This window comes from Malaclemys terrapin, chromosome 5 (genome assembly GCF_027887155.1).
Source record: "Malaclemys terrapin pileata isolate rMalTer1 chromosome 5, rMalTer1.hap1, whole genome shotgun sequence".
Taxonomy (NCBI): Eukaryota; Metazoa; Chordata; order Testudines; family Emydidae; genus Malaclemys; species Malaclemys terrapin.
The window spans coordinates 101,541,979-101,554,707 of NC_071509.1; the positions used below are offsets into that span (position 1 = coordinate 101,541,979).

Sequence of the window (12,729 nt, forward strand, 5' to 3'; positions counted from 1 at the left end):
TACACTTGTTGAACAAAATTGTGTTCTTTGTGCCAAACTAAGCCCAACATAGCAAAATTCACATTGTTAATCTGCATTTATTTCATGAGAAGCAAAAAATTTAATCAGTAGCTAAACAAGGCTGAGGGCTTATGGCAACTGCACATCCCACAATTTTACATTGAAAATGACTTTCACTGTACTGAATATCATTTACCTTAAAGAATTTTTCCCACCAATTATCCGTTTCTGTCGACGATGCAGTAACCTCAATCCACAAACAGAAGCAAGGGAATCTAAACAGAAAATAAGGTTTAGGCCTTAAACTCCCACACAGGAACAATATACAGGGTTTGGTAGATTAAAAAAAAAAAAAGTGTATTTTATTTTGTTTCTTTAGTCAGTAAGGACATGATTCTGTGTTGAGTACCATCACCATCCAATGAACTCAGGGGGAGTTGTGTGCTCAGGACCTGCCTTGTAGGTTCAAACCTTATATTATTCTCAAAGTTTGTCAGTGAAATCCAATTAAAAAAACAATAATCACATACTCCTACATCAAAATTTCATTCTGGTATCTTCATGGTGGATTTTGACTCCCACATTGTTCACTCTCCATACACAGGACTCCCACACAAATATTTTTGACCCACACCTTTTAAAGGTTCTGTCTGAATATTTTCTGAATTGTGATCACTAGGCAATGAGCACTATCCCCCATGCCCTAATAGAAAGCTAAACAGGTGTTCAAACCATTATCTGCAGTCTTTTTCAGTTCACAGTGTAAGAACGAGTTACCCTTCTACATGTGATCCACTAAAAAAGAATCTTTTCATAAATATAAGGTTATAATATGAATAATACACACAAAGAGCTGGAAATCTTTCCTTATTTATCATACCTGAAGTGATTTAACTATAAGACCAATATTCTGCTCTGAGTTACATCAGTGTAAATCTAGAGTCACTCCTTTGACTTCTACAAAGTCATTTGAGAGACAAGGTGGGTGAGGTAATCTTTTTTATTAGACCAACTTCTCTTGGTGAGAGAAGTTTTTGTGCTTATACAGAGCTCTCCAGGTCTCACTGGATGGGGATGATACTCAGCACCTTGCAGAATCTTGTCCTTACTGACTAAAGAAACTGTAAGCTCAAAAGCCTGTCTTGCTCACCAACAGAAATAGGTACAATACACAATATTACCTCATCCACTTGTCTCTCTAGTACCCTGGGACTGACATGGCTACAGTCACACTGTATACAACAAAGTAATTCCTAATTTACACGGGTGTGAGAGAAAAATTTGGCTCTCTATAGAGCTCAGTCCTCAGCTGCAGCCAATCTATGCTTGGCACAGGTGGTGGGAGGGGATAAAGGTGGTTGTTCACTCACCTTTATGCCTCCCTGGATCTGGTTTAACACCTAGCATAACTTAAAGCCCTGGCTGCACCTAACTGCAACGGTCCCCATGTGGTTAAGCTAGAGGATTCCCCAGTGCCATTTCAATTGGCTTTGTGGTTCCTTTGCACTGCCAGAATGACATAAAGAGCAAGCACCTGACCCACAGATTTTAAGGTATAGATTTTTGTTTATAAATATGTACATTTTTCTCCTGTGAGATCAGATTTTTCACTTCCTTCCTTTTCTTTTTCTAGCAATCATCATCATATACCTAGTTTTGAATCTATTGCCATAAACTTCACAAAGGTATTTCACTTTTATTACTGTTCCCAGAGGCCTTCTTGCCAAGGTAGTCGCAGATCACACCAGCATCTTCACTGTGACGGCAGTTGTGTGTTCCAATATCCTGTTTTATGCAGTCTGCCAGGGATCTCTCATTTCCTGTACATTTCACATTATCCACGTGGATTGGTCCTTTCCCTTCCCCAAAATATGCCATAGTCCTTGCTCTAGCTGAGCCTCTGCAAGCAGAACACCATTGTTTAATTAAAATGTTTTAAGCATTGTCCTACATTTGCCTAAACTGAAATATATAGAAGAGGATGTGAGTAGGGTACTAAGGATGGAGACTGAGGTTTTATTCCAAGTTTTGTTACTACTTCACTGCAGAACTTTGGACAAGTCACTTACCTTCTCATTGCCTCTATTAACTTATTTATACACTAGAATAATAACTGACTAACTTTGGAGGATTCATTAGTTAATGTTTGTAAAATGCTTTTGTATCCTTAGCTAAAAGCTCTATGTAAAGGGAAAGGATTTTTATATTGTAATAGCATGAAACAAAAACCCATGCCACCTTTTTTTCCATAATCTGTTTAATCCTTGCCTAAACTCAGCATCTGTGTATGCTAAAAATAATTTATTTGTGTTAAGATTTTTTCCGAAAACTAAACTGGCTAAATAAGGAAGGAGACCTACAGTTTATTGGGAACTATGCCTTAAAGTATACCATACATTAATGGCAACTATGAACATAAACCAGGGCAGCATGGCACAGAAAATCATTAATAGTATATACAGAATATAACCTTCAAACTGCAGCACGTTGTACTTTTATTTTAGATGTAAAATAATAATACAGTTAGAGAAAGAGATAAATGTCATTGTTGTAATAATACTTTTGCAAAAAGTAAAGTTCAGAGTTGGATCTTTTCCAGCCACACAAACCATTAGATCTTATTGCTACCATATAATATTGGTTTTACAACTAAGTGGTGAGTCTATCAGATGGAGAATTAATCACTGTGGCATAATCTAATAGAGAAATTATTTTAATTTATTTACCAGTCAGACTTTGCTTTCCCTCAAGCACATCTAAATTGGATGCATAGCACGTTCATCCATCTCGGCAAAGCTTTAGCATGTCTCATTAATATTGTGTTTATGTGGTAGCCAAGATTATTACACACCTTTTTCTCCCAGCCATCCCACAAAAGCAGGTTCTAATGAACACACCAGGATAAGTATGATGGCCCTGATCTTCAGTTGCAGCTGCGGAGCAGCCAGGACTGGATATGTGCGTGGGGGATGGTGGGTTAAATACTTTTATGCTCTGCCAGTCCTGGACTGGCTGTGCACCAATCAAGTTCCCCAGTGTAAGTTAGAACAGTCCCCAAACTGCTGTAAATTGCACCAGCTGCCAATGGCCCCACACGGTCAATAAAGTAGCCAGCAAAGCCCAGGCCATGTCCCATACCAATAACTGGTAAGGAGCTGCTATGCTGTCTCTGTGCCACCAGAGGATCATCATATAGGTAGCTTATCTATCAATTTAGCCAAGCTTTAATCCAAATATTAGAGACTACAGTGATGGGCATTACAGAAATCTTTAGGGTATGTCTTCACTACCCGCCATATCGGCGGGTAGCAATCGATTTATCCGGGATCGATATATCGCATCTCGTTAAGACACGATATATCGATCCCCGAACACGCTCACCGTCGACTCTGGAACTCCACCAGAGTGAGTGGCGGTAGCGCAGTCGGCGGGGGAGCCACGGCCGTCGATCCCGCGCTGTGTGGACCCCCGGTAATTCGATCTTAGATACTTCGACTTCAGCTACGCTATTCGCGTAGCTGAAGTTGCGTATCTTAGATCGATTTCCCTCCCACCCACCCCCAGTGTAGACCATCCCTTAGATTTGATGGAGTTCATCAAATTTATCCTGGGTGTAACTCCATTGAAATCACCAGAGATTAATTTAGCTTCATAAGGGCCCATTTCTGCAAAGTGCTTCAGTAGCAGTTGAGGACATGCAAAATCTTGAAGTATTGGGCCCTAAATCTGTAATCACCACTAAAAAAAACTTGTGTGAAGCCATTTTGAAATATGAGCTTTTTCATAGGATGTCTAAATCCTGAACTTGGATGATGAAAACAACATTTAGGTACATGAGACAGACATTTATCTGGATAGGTATCAGGCTGAGTATCCATTTGTGGGATTTAAGGCATTTTATTAAAATTTGAAAGTCTGATCCTTACAGATTATGGGCAATACAGTAGCATTTCACTAATGACTGGAAGGCCCATTGTGAATGACTGAATTTTGCAAATTAGCCAGCGAGTGAACAAACAATAAAAAAGCAAGAATAATTCATCTCATCCACTTTGTTCATTTATGTGTTGATTTTTAATTACTTATGATAATGCTTCATAGTGTATTAGTAAATGTTCTGTAGTGTATTGTGTATAAGAGTACAAAGTATTAGTGATCTAAGACATTCCTGCTGGCTTTGCTGAGAAGTGGGTGAGCGCACAAGAACACTCTGTGTGAGTGAGAGAATTACAAGTTTGCAGATTAGTAAAATGCAAGTTAGGGTCATTTTGTTGAAATGTACTGAGTGCTGAAGAGCTGTAGGGTGTTGTTATATTATACCATGTGCATATATTTTCAACTAAGGTACGCTACATCTACACAGCAATAAAAAACCCTTGGCACTGAGTCTCAGAGCCTGGGTCAGCTGACTCAGGCTTGGGCTAATAAGCTGTTTAACTGCAGTTTGTAGACGCTTGGGCTGGTGCCCTGGCTCTAGGACCTTACAAGGTGGGAATGTCCCCGAGCTCAGACTACAGCCTGAGCCAGAACATCTACGCCAGAATTAAACAGCCCTGCAGCCTGAGCCCAGGAGCCCACGTCAGCTGGCATGGGCCAGCTGCAGATTTTTAACTGCAGTGTAGACATACCCTTCCCTGAGGCCTACCCCCCTTCACAGGATTTCAGAGCCTGGGCTCCAGCTGGAGCCCAAACGTCTACACTGCAATTTTTAACCCCACAGCCTGAGCCCGAGTCAGCTGACCCGGGCCAGCCATGGCAGTGCTGCAGGTCTTGTAGAGCAGTGTAGACATACCCTAAGGCTACATTTTGAAAAGGAGGACATTAGTATGTGTCCAAAGGGATAACTGTATGTCCAGTGAGAAGCATGAGTGCATTTGTGCAGACTAACATTTCAAACAGGGATGTTTAATAATACCAAATTAGGCAGAAAAATAAATAACACCCCCAGTGTTGGGAGGGAGTAGCACAGACGCAGCTGCACAGGCTCCGCACCAGCTGGGGATTCCGTAGTAATGGAAGAATCCCCTTCCACTGGAGAGCAGCACAACATGGCTGGATCAGGGGCCAAGGATCTCTAATGTCCATATAATTTAGAGTGGAGAGTGATGGGTGAAATGTTCCTCTCTTTTCAGACTTGAATATGCACATCTATATTCCCTATGTGGATTTTTGACCACACTCTAAAGAGGAGGAATAAAAAGGGAATGCAGAATAAAATAAGTGAATTGCAAAAATCTGCAAAAGACAAATTTAGAAAACAGCTGACAGAGTTGGTAGCACAAAGTCAAGCTGTCCCTAGACATTTTAATTTGTGTGACCTGCACGTACATGCCAGATAATCCAAAGCCTTGCTGACTTTGGAAGCATTATAGGACAATCTTTACATAATGGGTTTAGAATGATTTGTTTAACTTGTTAGCCACAAACAATGTGTCTCTTCTTGTTCCAAATCCTCCCCCCACACCTCTCTGAACAATTATATTGATTGCAGATACATACACACAGACACAAGGAACATACAAAAAGCAACAGAGGGTCCTGTGGCACCTTTGAGACTAACAGAAGTACTGGGAGCATAAGCTTTCGTGGGTAAGAACCTCACTTCTTCAGATGCAAGTAATGGAAATCTCCAGAGGCAGGTATATATCAGTGTGGAGATAACGAGGTTAGTTCAATCAGGGAAGGTGAGGTGCTCTGCTAGCAGTTGAGGTGTGAACACCAAGGGAGGAGAAACTGTTTCTGTAGTTGGATAGCCATTCACAGTCTTTGTTTAATCCTGATCTGATGGTGTCAAATTTGCAAATGAACTGGAGCTCAGCAGTTTCTCTTTGGAGTCTGGTCCTGAAGTTTTTTTGCTGTAAGATGGCTACCTTTACATCTGCTATTGTGTGGCCAGGGAGGTTGAAGTGTTCTCCTACAGGTTTTTGTATATTGCCATTCCTGATATCTGACTTGTGTCCATTTATCCTCTTGCGTAGTGACTGTCCGGTTTGGCCAATGTACATAGCAGAGGGGCATTGCTGGCATATGATGGCATATATAACATTGGTGGACGTGCAGGTGAATGAGCCGGTGATGTTGTAGCTGATCTGGTTAGGTCCAGTGATGGTGTTGCTGGTGTAGATATGTGGGCAGAGTTGGCATCGAGGTTTGTTGCATGGGTTGGTTCCTGAGGTAGAGTTGTTACCGTAACAACTCTACCTCAGGAACCAACCCATGCAACAAACCTCGATGCCAACTCTGCCCACATATCTACACCAGCAACACCATCACTGGACCTAACCAGATCAGCTACAACATCACCGGCTCATTCACCTGCACGTCCACCAATGTTATATATGCCATCATATGCCAGCAATGCCCCTCTGCTATGTACATTGGCCAAACCGGACAGTCACTACGCAAGAGGATAAATGGACACAAGTCAGATATCAGGAATGGCAATATACAAAAACCTGTAGGAGAACACTTCAACCTCCCTGGCCACACAATAGCAGATGTAAAGGTAGCCATCTTACAGCAAAAAAACTTCAGGACCAGACTCCAAAGAGAAACTGCTGAGCTCCAGTTCATTTGCAAATTTGACACCATCAGATCAGGATTAAACAAAGACTGTGAATGGCTATCCAACTACAGAAACAGTTTCTCCTCCCTTGGTGTTCACACCTCAACTGCTAGCAGAGCACCTCACCTTCCCTGATTGAACTAACCTCGTTATCTCCACACTGATATATACCTGCCTCTGGAGATTTCCATTACTTGCATCTGAAGAAGTGAGGTTCTTACCCACGAAAGCTTATGCTCCCAGTACTTCTGTTAGTCTCAAAGGTGCCACAGGACCCTCTGTTGCTTTTTACAGATTCAGACTAACACGGCTACCCCTCTGATAAGGAACATACAAACTCCCTGATTTCTGTGGGGAGCTGATGTGTCCATATATAGTATCACAAAACAGTGACAAATTCCAGGCTTTTATTGCAAAATCAGATCTACTTTGGCGATCTCCCTTTAAGAAAACTTTGTCAAGAGCATCTAGTAATGTTTAGTGAGGTATTTTCCTACAGTTCCTCAGGGTAAATTAATTTACCTGATTGTGAATTACCACCTTTCATTTCTAAACCCTTCTAGGAATATTTATTATTTATGGTGTGTCATTGTGCTCATAGTGTTTTATTAAATACTTAAAGTCCACACCCCAAAGAGCTTAAATCTAAATCTCACACAAAACAATATAACATACAAGTCAATAGTTTGTACACAAAAAGATATGGAGGAAAAAGTAGTAGTTTTTAAGGAGAAAGGAGAAGGAGAGAGTGAGATTATTCATTGGCGCAAAGGTTATAGCTGCCAAAGCATCAGAAGTATCAGTATGAGTAGCCTGTTTCAAGGGGGCTTTTCCACACCGTTTCAGGAAACTTTTCTGTTGCCATGCACTTGTGCAGGCTGCCACATTGCTGATAAATTGCTATTCATGGGAGTTTATTCAGTGCACTCCACTTAATCGACACTTGCTTAATCAAAAAATCGGTTTAAAAGGGACATCTCCCAGGGAACAGACTTAAGTCTAATGATGCTCAACAACAAATAGTACTGCTTAATGGGGAAAGTAATTCCACATATTGGGAGATCTAGATATTTAATGTTATTTAGGTCTTAGGCATTTCAGTTTTGTGCTAGAACATGCTGTAAAAACAGCTTTCAGTCCATCTTTATCAGAAAGTGTATATATTAATTACCACCTTCCACTCCAGCTACAGCTACACATGCTGGGTCACCAGAGCAGGTATTTCACAGTTGCCCCAGGACAGGCAGCAGGGTTGGCCCCAGAGCCTCAGATGTATTTAGGTGCTTAACTCCCACTGAAATCAGTGGTAGATAGGCATCTAAATACCTTTGAGGATCTGGGCCTCAATCACTATCTCAGTAGTTCCTCCCGGGTTCATGGCCTTATACAGTAACTTGATGAGCTCTGCAGGGGCATTACTGTTAAAATGGAGTCATCTGTTAATCGGGATATCCTGTTAACTAGTTCAAAAGGCCCCACTCCTTGCTCTTTTGAGTAAGACACTAATTTTAGTACATTTCTTTAATACATATGTATGATTTTAATTTGATTTTCTGTTTTCATACCCTGCTATCATTTCCTGATTGAAGCAGAGTGTGTAGGTCACCTAGTTAATAGTGTCTGGTACAGAGCAGAAGGGGAAGAAACAGCCATGTTTGGATACCGAATCAGCTAGTAAACACTGTCCCCCTCAATCTCCCTCTGAAGGGTTTAATTTGGAGACAGTGAATCAGGGATTTTCAAAGATGCCTAAGGGAGTTAGGCACCCAAATTACACTAAATTACAAGTTGCCATTTGCATGTATATTTTCCTGATTTACACACCCAGCCCTGTGGAAAATGCACATGTAAATACTAATATATATATTTGTGCAATTTTTTTGCACCTGAATATAATGTTTAAAAAGCTGTCCTTTCTATCAGTTGTCCTTACTGCTGTGCTCCTGACATTAGTAGAGTGACCTCCAGCCTCTGTCTTCAGTCAGAGAGCAATGGCTGAAGGCTGGAAAAAACAAAATATGATAAAAAAAAATTAATGCATTTATATTTAAAGCAAAAAGCAACAAAACACCACACCGGATTGCTGTTGCACTTAGGGTATGTCTACACAGTGGCTGGGAATGTGATTTGCAGCATGGGTAGACGGACACACGCTAGTTCCACTTGAACTAGTGCGCTTATAGGCAGTGGCTCATACTAACAGCATGAGGACTAGCCCATCCAACCAAGTAGGAACCTAAAATGGCCCAGTACAGAAATATAAAAGGAAAAAAATCTGATCTCTGTTACACCAGTGTAAATCCAGAGAAACAGAGAACAAAATTTGTTCCACAGTGTAGACTGGGAGTATAACCACGCATTGAAATAAATTACAAAGCTTTTGCTAAAATACATTTTGATATTAAGATCCCAATACATTAACCAAATAAATGATAGGCTTAACCATTAGAAAAAACATTAAAATAAAATATTTTAAACTGTTTCTCATTCATTATCAAGCCATGATCCCAGCTGAGGGGGTCTAGGTGGGATCAATGGGGGCACAGTTCAGTTACTGCAGAGCACTTCTGAAAATTCCACTGTATGTGCCTCCAATGACATCAGCTGCTACTGCAGAACAAAGAGGGAATTCTGAATTCTGCATTAAGCTGGTATGTAAAAGAAACACAGATAAAACGTGGGGATCTGTACTCCAATATGGTAGACTAGACCCACCAAGCGCATAAGCACACAGTGGTATATATAGATGTTCCAGTTAATGAATACCTTACAAGGACAAAAACCTGTCCTCCAATACAGAAAATGTGCATGGAAAAGGTTGAATGGAAGTTTCTGCTACATTACCAAAACTGTACTGAAAAAAATATCCTAATCTTCATTTCATATATGTTTATATATTCATAACCCAGTTCTTCCAGAAAAGGGCCCCAAATCTTAGAATTTTCATCATGCCAATTAACTTGCTCAACAAGCATAAGAGCTTCTAAAACATCTTTCTTCTATCCTTTTCCCCTATCTATAAAATTACTCTACTTGCTAGTCTTTGTCAGACATTAGGTAATGCTTCACGAAAGGTGCATGTTCTTTCAGTTTTAAGCGTGTTTTGATTAGCCACCGTTAATTTTTTTTATTATTTCACAACTGCTTTTCCCATTAGGAGGATGGCTTTCTAATGTTCTTCAGATTGTTTTTTTGCTACTAACATTAATCTACAAGTATGCAAGCTGGCTTAATGACAGAGCTTTAAAAGTACTATTAATTGGGGCCTAGACATCTTGCCAACTTAGGTTTTCCAGATTCAACTTCAGAAACAAATCTTAATTAAAAAGGTTATTAATGTTACTAATCAGTATTTTGTAAAAATAAAAACATAGTTCCTTGTTAACCATGGAAGTAATATATACAGTACAACTATTAATTAATTTGTTTTACTCTCTATTGCACAAGTCTGCATTTTAAGGAAATCTCCTCTCCCCTGCTGGCCTGAGTCAAAAATATGTATGTATGATTTACAGGCTTCACATTTTCCAGGAAAAAAATGTAAAGTCAGACAACCTAAGTTTCCCAGTAGCAGTGCTATAAGTGGAAAATAATACCTCAGTATGAACTTTTAGTTCCATCGCCATTCTTAATGAAAATTGATGTCAGCTTCAGTATTTAGCTCTTTGCCAACATTTTCCAGAAAAAGACTAGTTTTGTTTCTAAAAAGCAGCACTCACAGAGCCCAATTTCAAACTTCAGTGTGTAAATAGAAGATCTTAACCTTGTAATGGGACACTCAAATCAGCACTCAGACTGAAGTCTGAACCAGCGCAAACAAATATATGCAGTGAAATCCTCGGACCTGATTGTTCTCACATATATGGCTGAACATAAGAGCAAAGTCAAGCTCCTGGAGTGTAGCTGTCACCATTTACTGAACAAGCAAGGAATAGGGAAACCAGTCCTCAGCACTGACTTCCAAGTGTGCTGGCTGACTCTTTGAATTATCAGAATCCCCAAATATCCAAGATTTGTACTCTGCCCTGAGTCCTTCAGCTGATATGTACCCTACTATATTGGGAATGAGTGAGTGGGTTTGGTGTGTCTGTGACAGAAATATGAAAAGCCTGTGCATCTGAGTAGGCTGAGGAAGAAGCAGACTAAATGACTCAGTAGGAAATAATACAAATCTATAAGGTTCTTTAGCTTGGAAGTTATTTGAAAAAACATTCAAAGCAAAGCAGCCTTTTATAGACAATTTTCAGATCTTATTAGCACTACTATAATATAAGTCTGTCCTTGGCCATCACACCTACCTTGATTCCTAGTGCCCCAACAAGAAATTTCTAATGAGCAGGGCAAGGCTGATTGAATGGCTTTGTTCACCAGTGGCATGTAAAAGTTGCAATTTTTTTAATTAAATATTTTTTCCTGTTAGCTCTGTTATTTTATTTCAGCAGGCTTATTCAAGTTATTATCATGTACCCTGCAGCCAGGCTTCTTTGTGTTATGATCCCTTCAAATCTCACAAACTAAGCAGGGTCAGGGCAGGTCAGTAAATGAACGAAAAACCTCTCAGTGCTGTTGATTCAGGGACTAGCACTCTTACCTTTGAGTCAGTACTAAAGCAATACCGATGCCTTGTGGCATTGGGCAGTGTGCTGCTGGAGTTGCTATCTTTTGGACTAGATAGAAAATGAAGTAAGTCATTAAAGCCACTTAAGACTTCACAACTATTTGAGGACTTTCAAGATCACAGCACATAGATATTAATAAAATCATAGTTTATAAAAACTACTTGTGATCAATAAACAATTACATTGAGCTCTTTGCATGAGTAAGATCATTGTCCCTAATAGTTTGGCCAAATTCAAAGCTGGTTTTACTGTCTTGACCATATGTAACTCCTTTGTAGTTTCATTGGGATACACATTCTGTACTACCTTTCCTTTTTTAATGTGTAATGTTACACTGAACTGTTAAATATTACTTTTGTTTCACCCCAAACATGGCTACATCTCAGGTGATAGATAAATTATGTCCATGTGCATCAGTTTAAAATCTTTTGAGATTAAAGGTGTTATATAAATTAAGATAATTGTCATTTATCACCAAAACCCAGAAACAATAATTACAATACAAATAAAATAAAAAAACCAAAGAATTTCTAAATACAGAATCTCTAGATATAGATAATTATTTCTGTATTGACCATTATCTGTACTACTCAACTCTAGGCTACACCCCAGGACATTCTTTTTAATGTTAATTTTCTTCTTGTTTCCATTATCTTTCCATTCCTGAAGGATGTGGCAATTCATTTCCTTGAACTTCATTAGCACTTTAGGAAGATTGGAAACCAAGCTCAGTTATAATCGAAGAAGTAAGGTAAAAATAGTTCAGAGCAGGAAAGAATATTGAGCAGATATGTTGAGCCTAATTCTCTTCTCAGTTACATCGGTGCAACTCACAGAAGTTGAGTGTAAATGGGAATTTGGCATATTGTGCATATATAATATGAATAGCCACAAAAATAAGTAAAATATAGGATTTATACAGTAGCTTAGTCATCTTGAAATATTTGGTTTTATTAAACACATTTTTCAATAACTGCTTTTAGCCTACACTTCAGTTGTTAGCTGAGCTTAGTAAAGACAATTATGCTTTGGCATTACTGCCCCTTTTCTGAGGAATATTAGCTTCTTTATGAAGAAGTAGTAAAATTGTAGTATGCTTTACTTTTGTATATTTCAAGTATAGCAGAGTAAAAGTATACTACACAGACAAGTATTACCTAGTCAGGTAATACTCAGTTACACACACTTTGTGCAATCAGATATGGTAATCAGATAACTTGAAGAATAGTCAAAGGATTTTTCTTACTTGTAGCCAAGCTGTCGACAGACCACAGCTGCATCCTTATCAGACCATCCATCATCACAAATTGTGCCCCACTGGCCATTGATAAAAATCTCCACACGTCCTTCTTTCTTATTCTCACCATCCATCAGCCTGATGGGAGGACCTAGGAATAAGTTACACAATAGTAGAAACAAAAACTAGTATTTTAGGTGATTTCATCACATTCCAGGGTTAGGGGTCAACTGACGCTTATGTTCAACAAGATTTCCACTTTAATGATATCATCTGTTAAAGTATTCATGTATTTTGTCATGGAAGGG

The 12,729-nt window shown here is 39.3% G+C and overlaps 1 protein-coding gene across 3 annotated transcripts in view; it reads right to left on the minus strand.

Annotated features, from left to right (window-relative positions):
* The window catches only part of PRSS12 (serine protease 12), a 72,084-nt gene that overhangs the window by 26,681 nt on the left and 32,674 nt on the right, over positions 1-12,729 (minus strand). For 2 of the 3 annotated variants that reach the window (XM_054030502.1, XM_054030500.1), the window contains 3 exons: positions 12,431-12,572; positions 1,695-1,900; positions 197-275 (listed from right to left, as the gene is read on the minus strand). In XM_054030502.1, coding sequence (XP_053886477.1) covers positions 197-275; positions 1,695-1,900; positions 12,431-12,572 — 427 coding nt within the window. The remainder of the gene's footprint in view (positions 1-196; positions 276-1,694; positions 1,901-12,430; positions 12,573-12,729) is intronic. The other variant, XM_054030501.1, reaches the window with a different exon arrangement.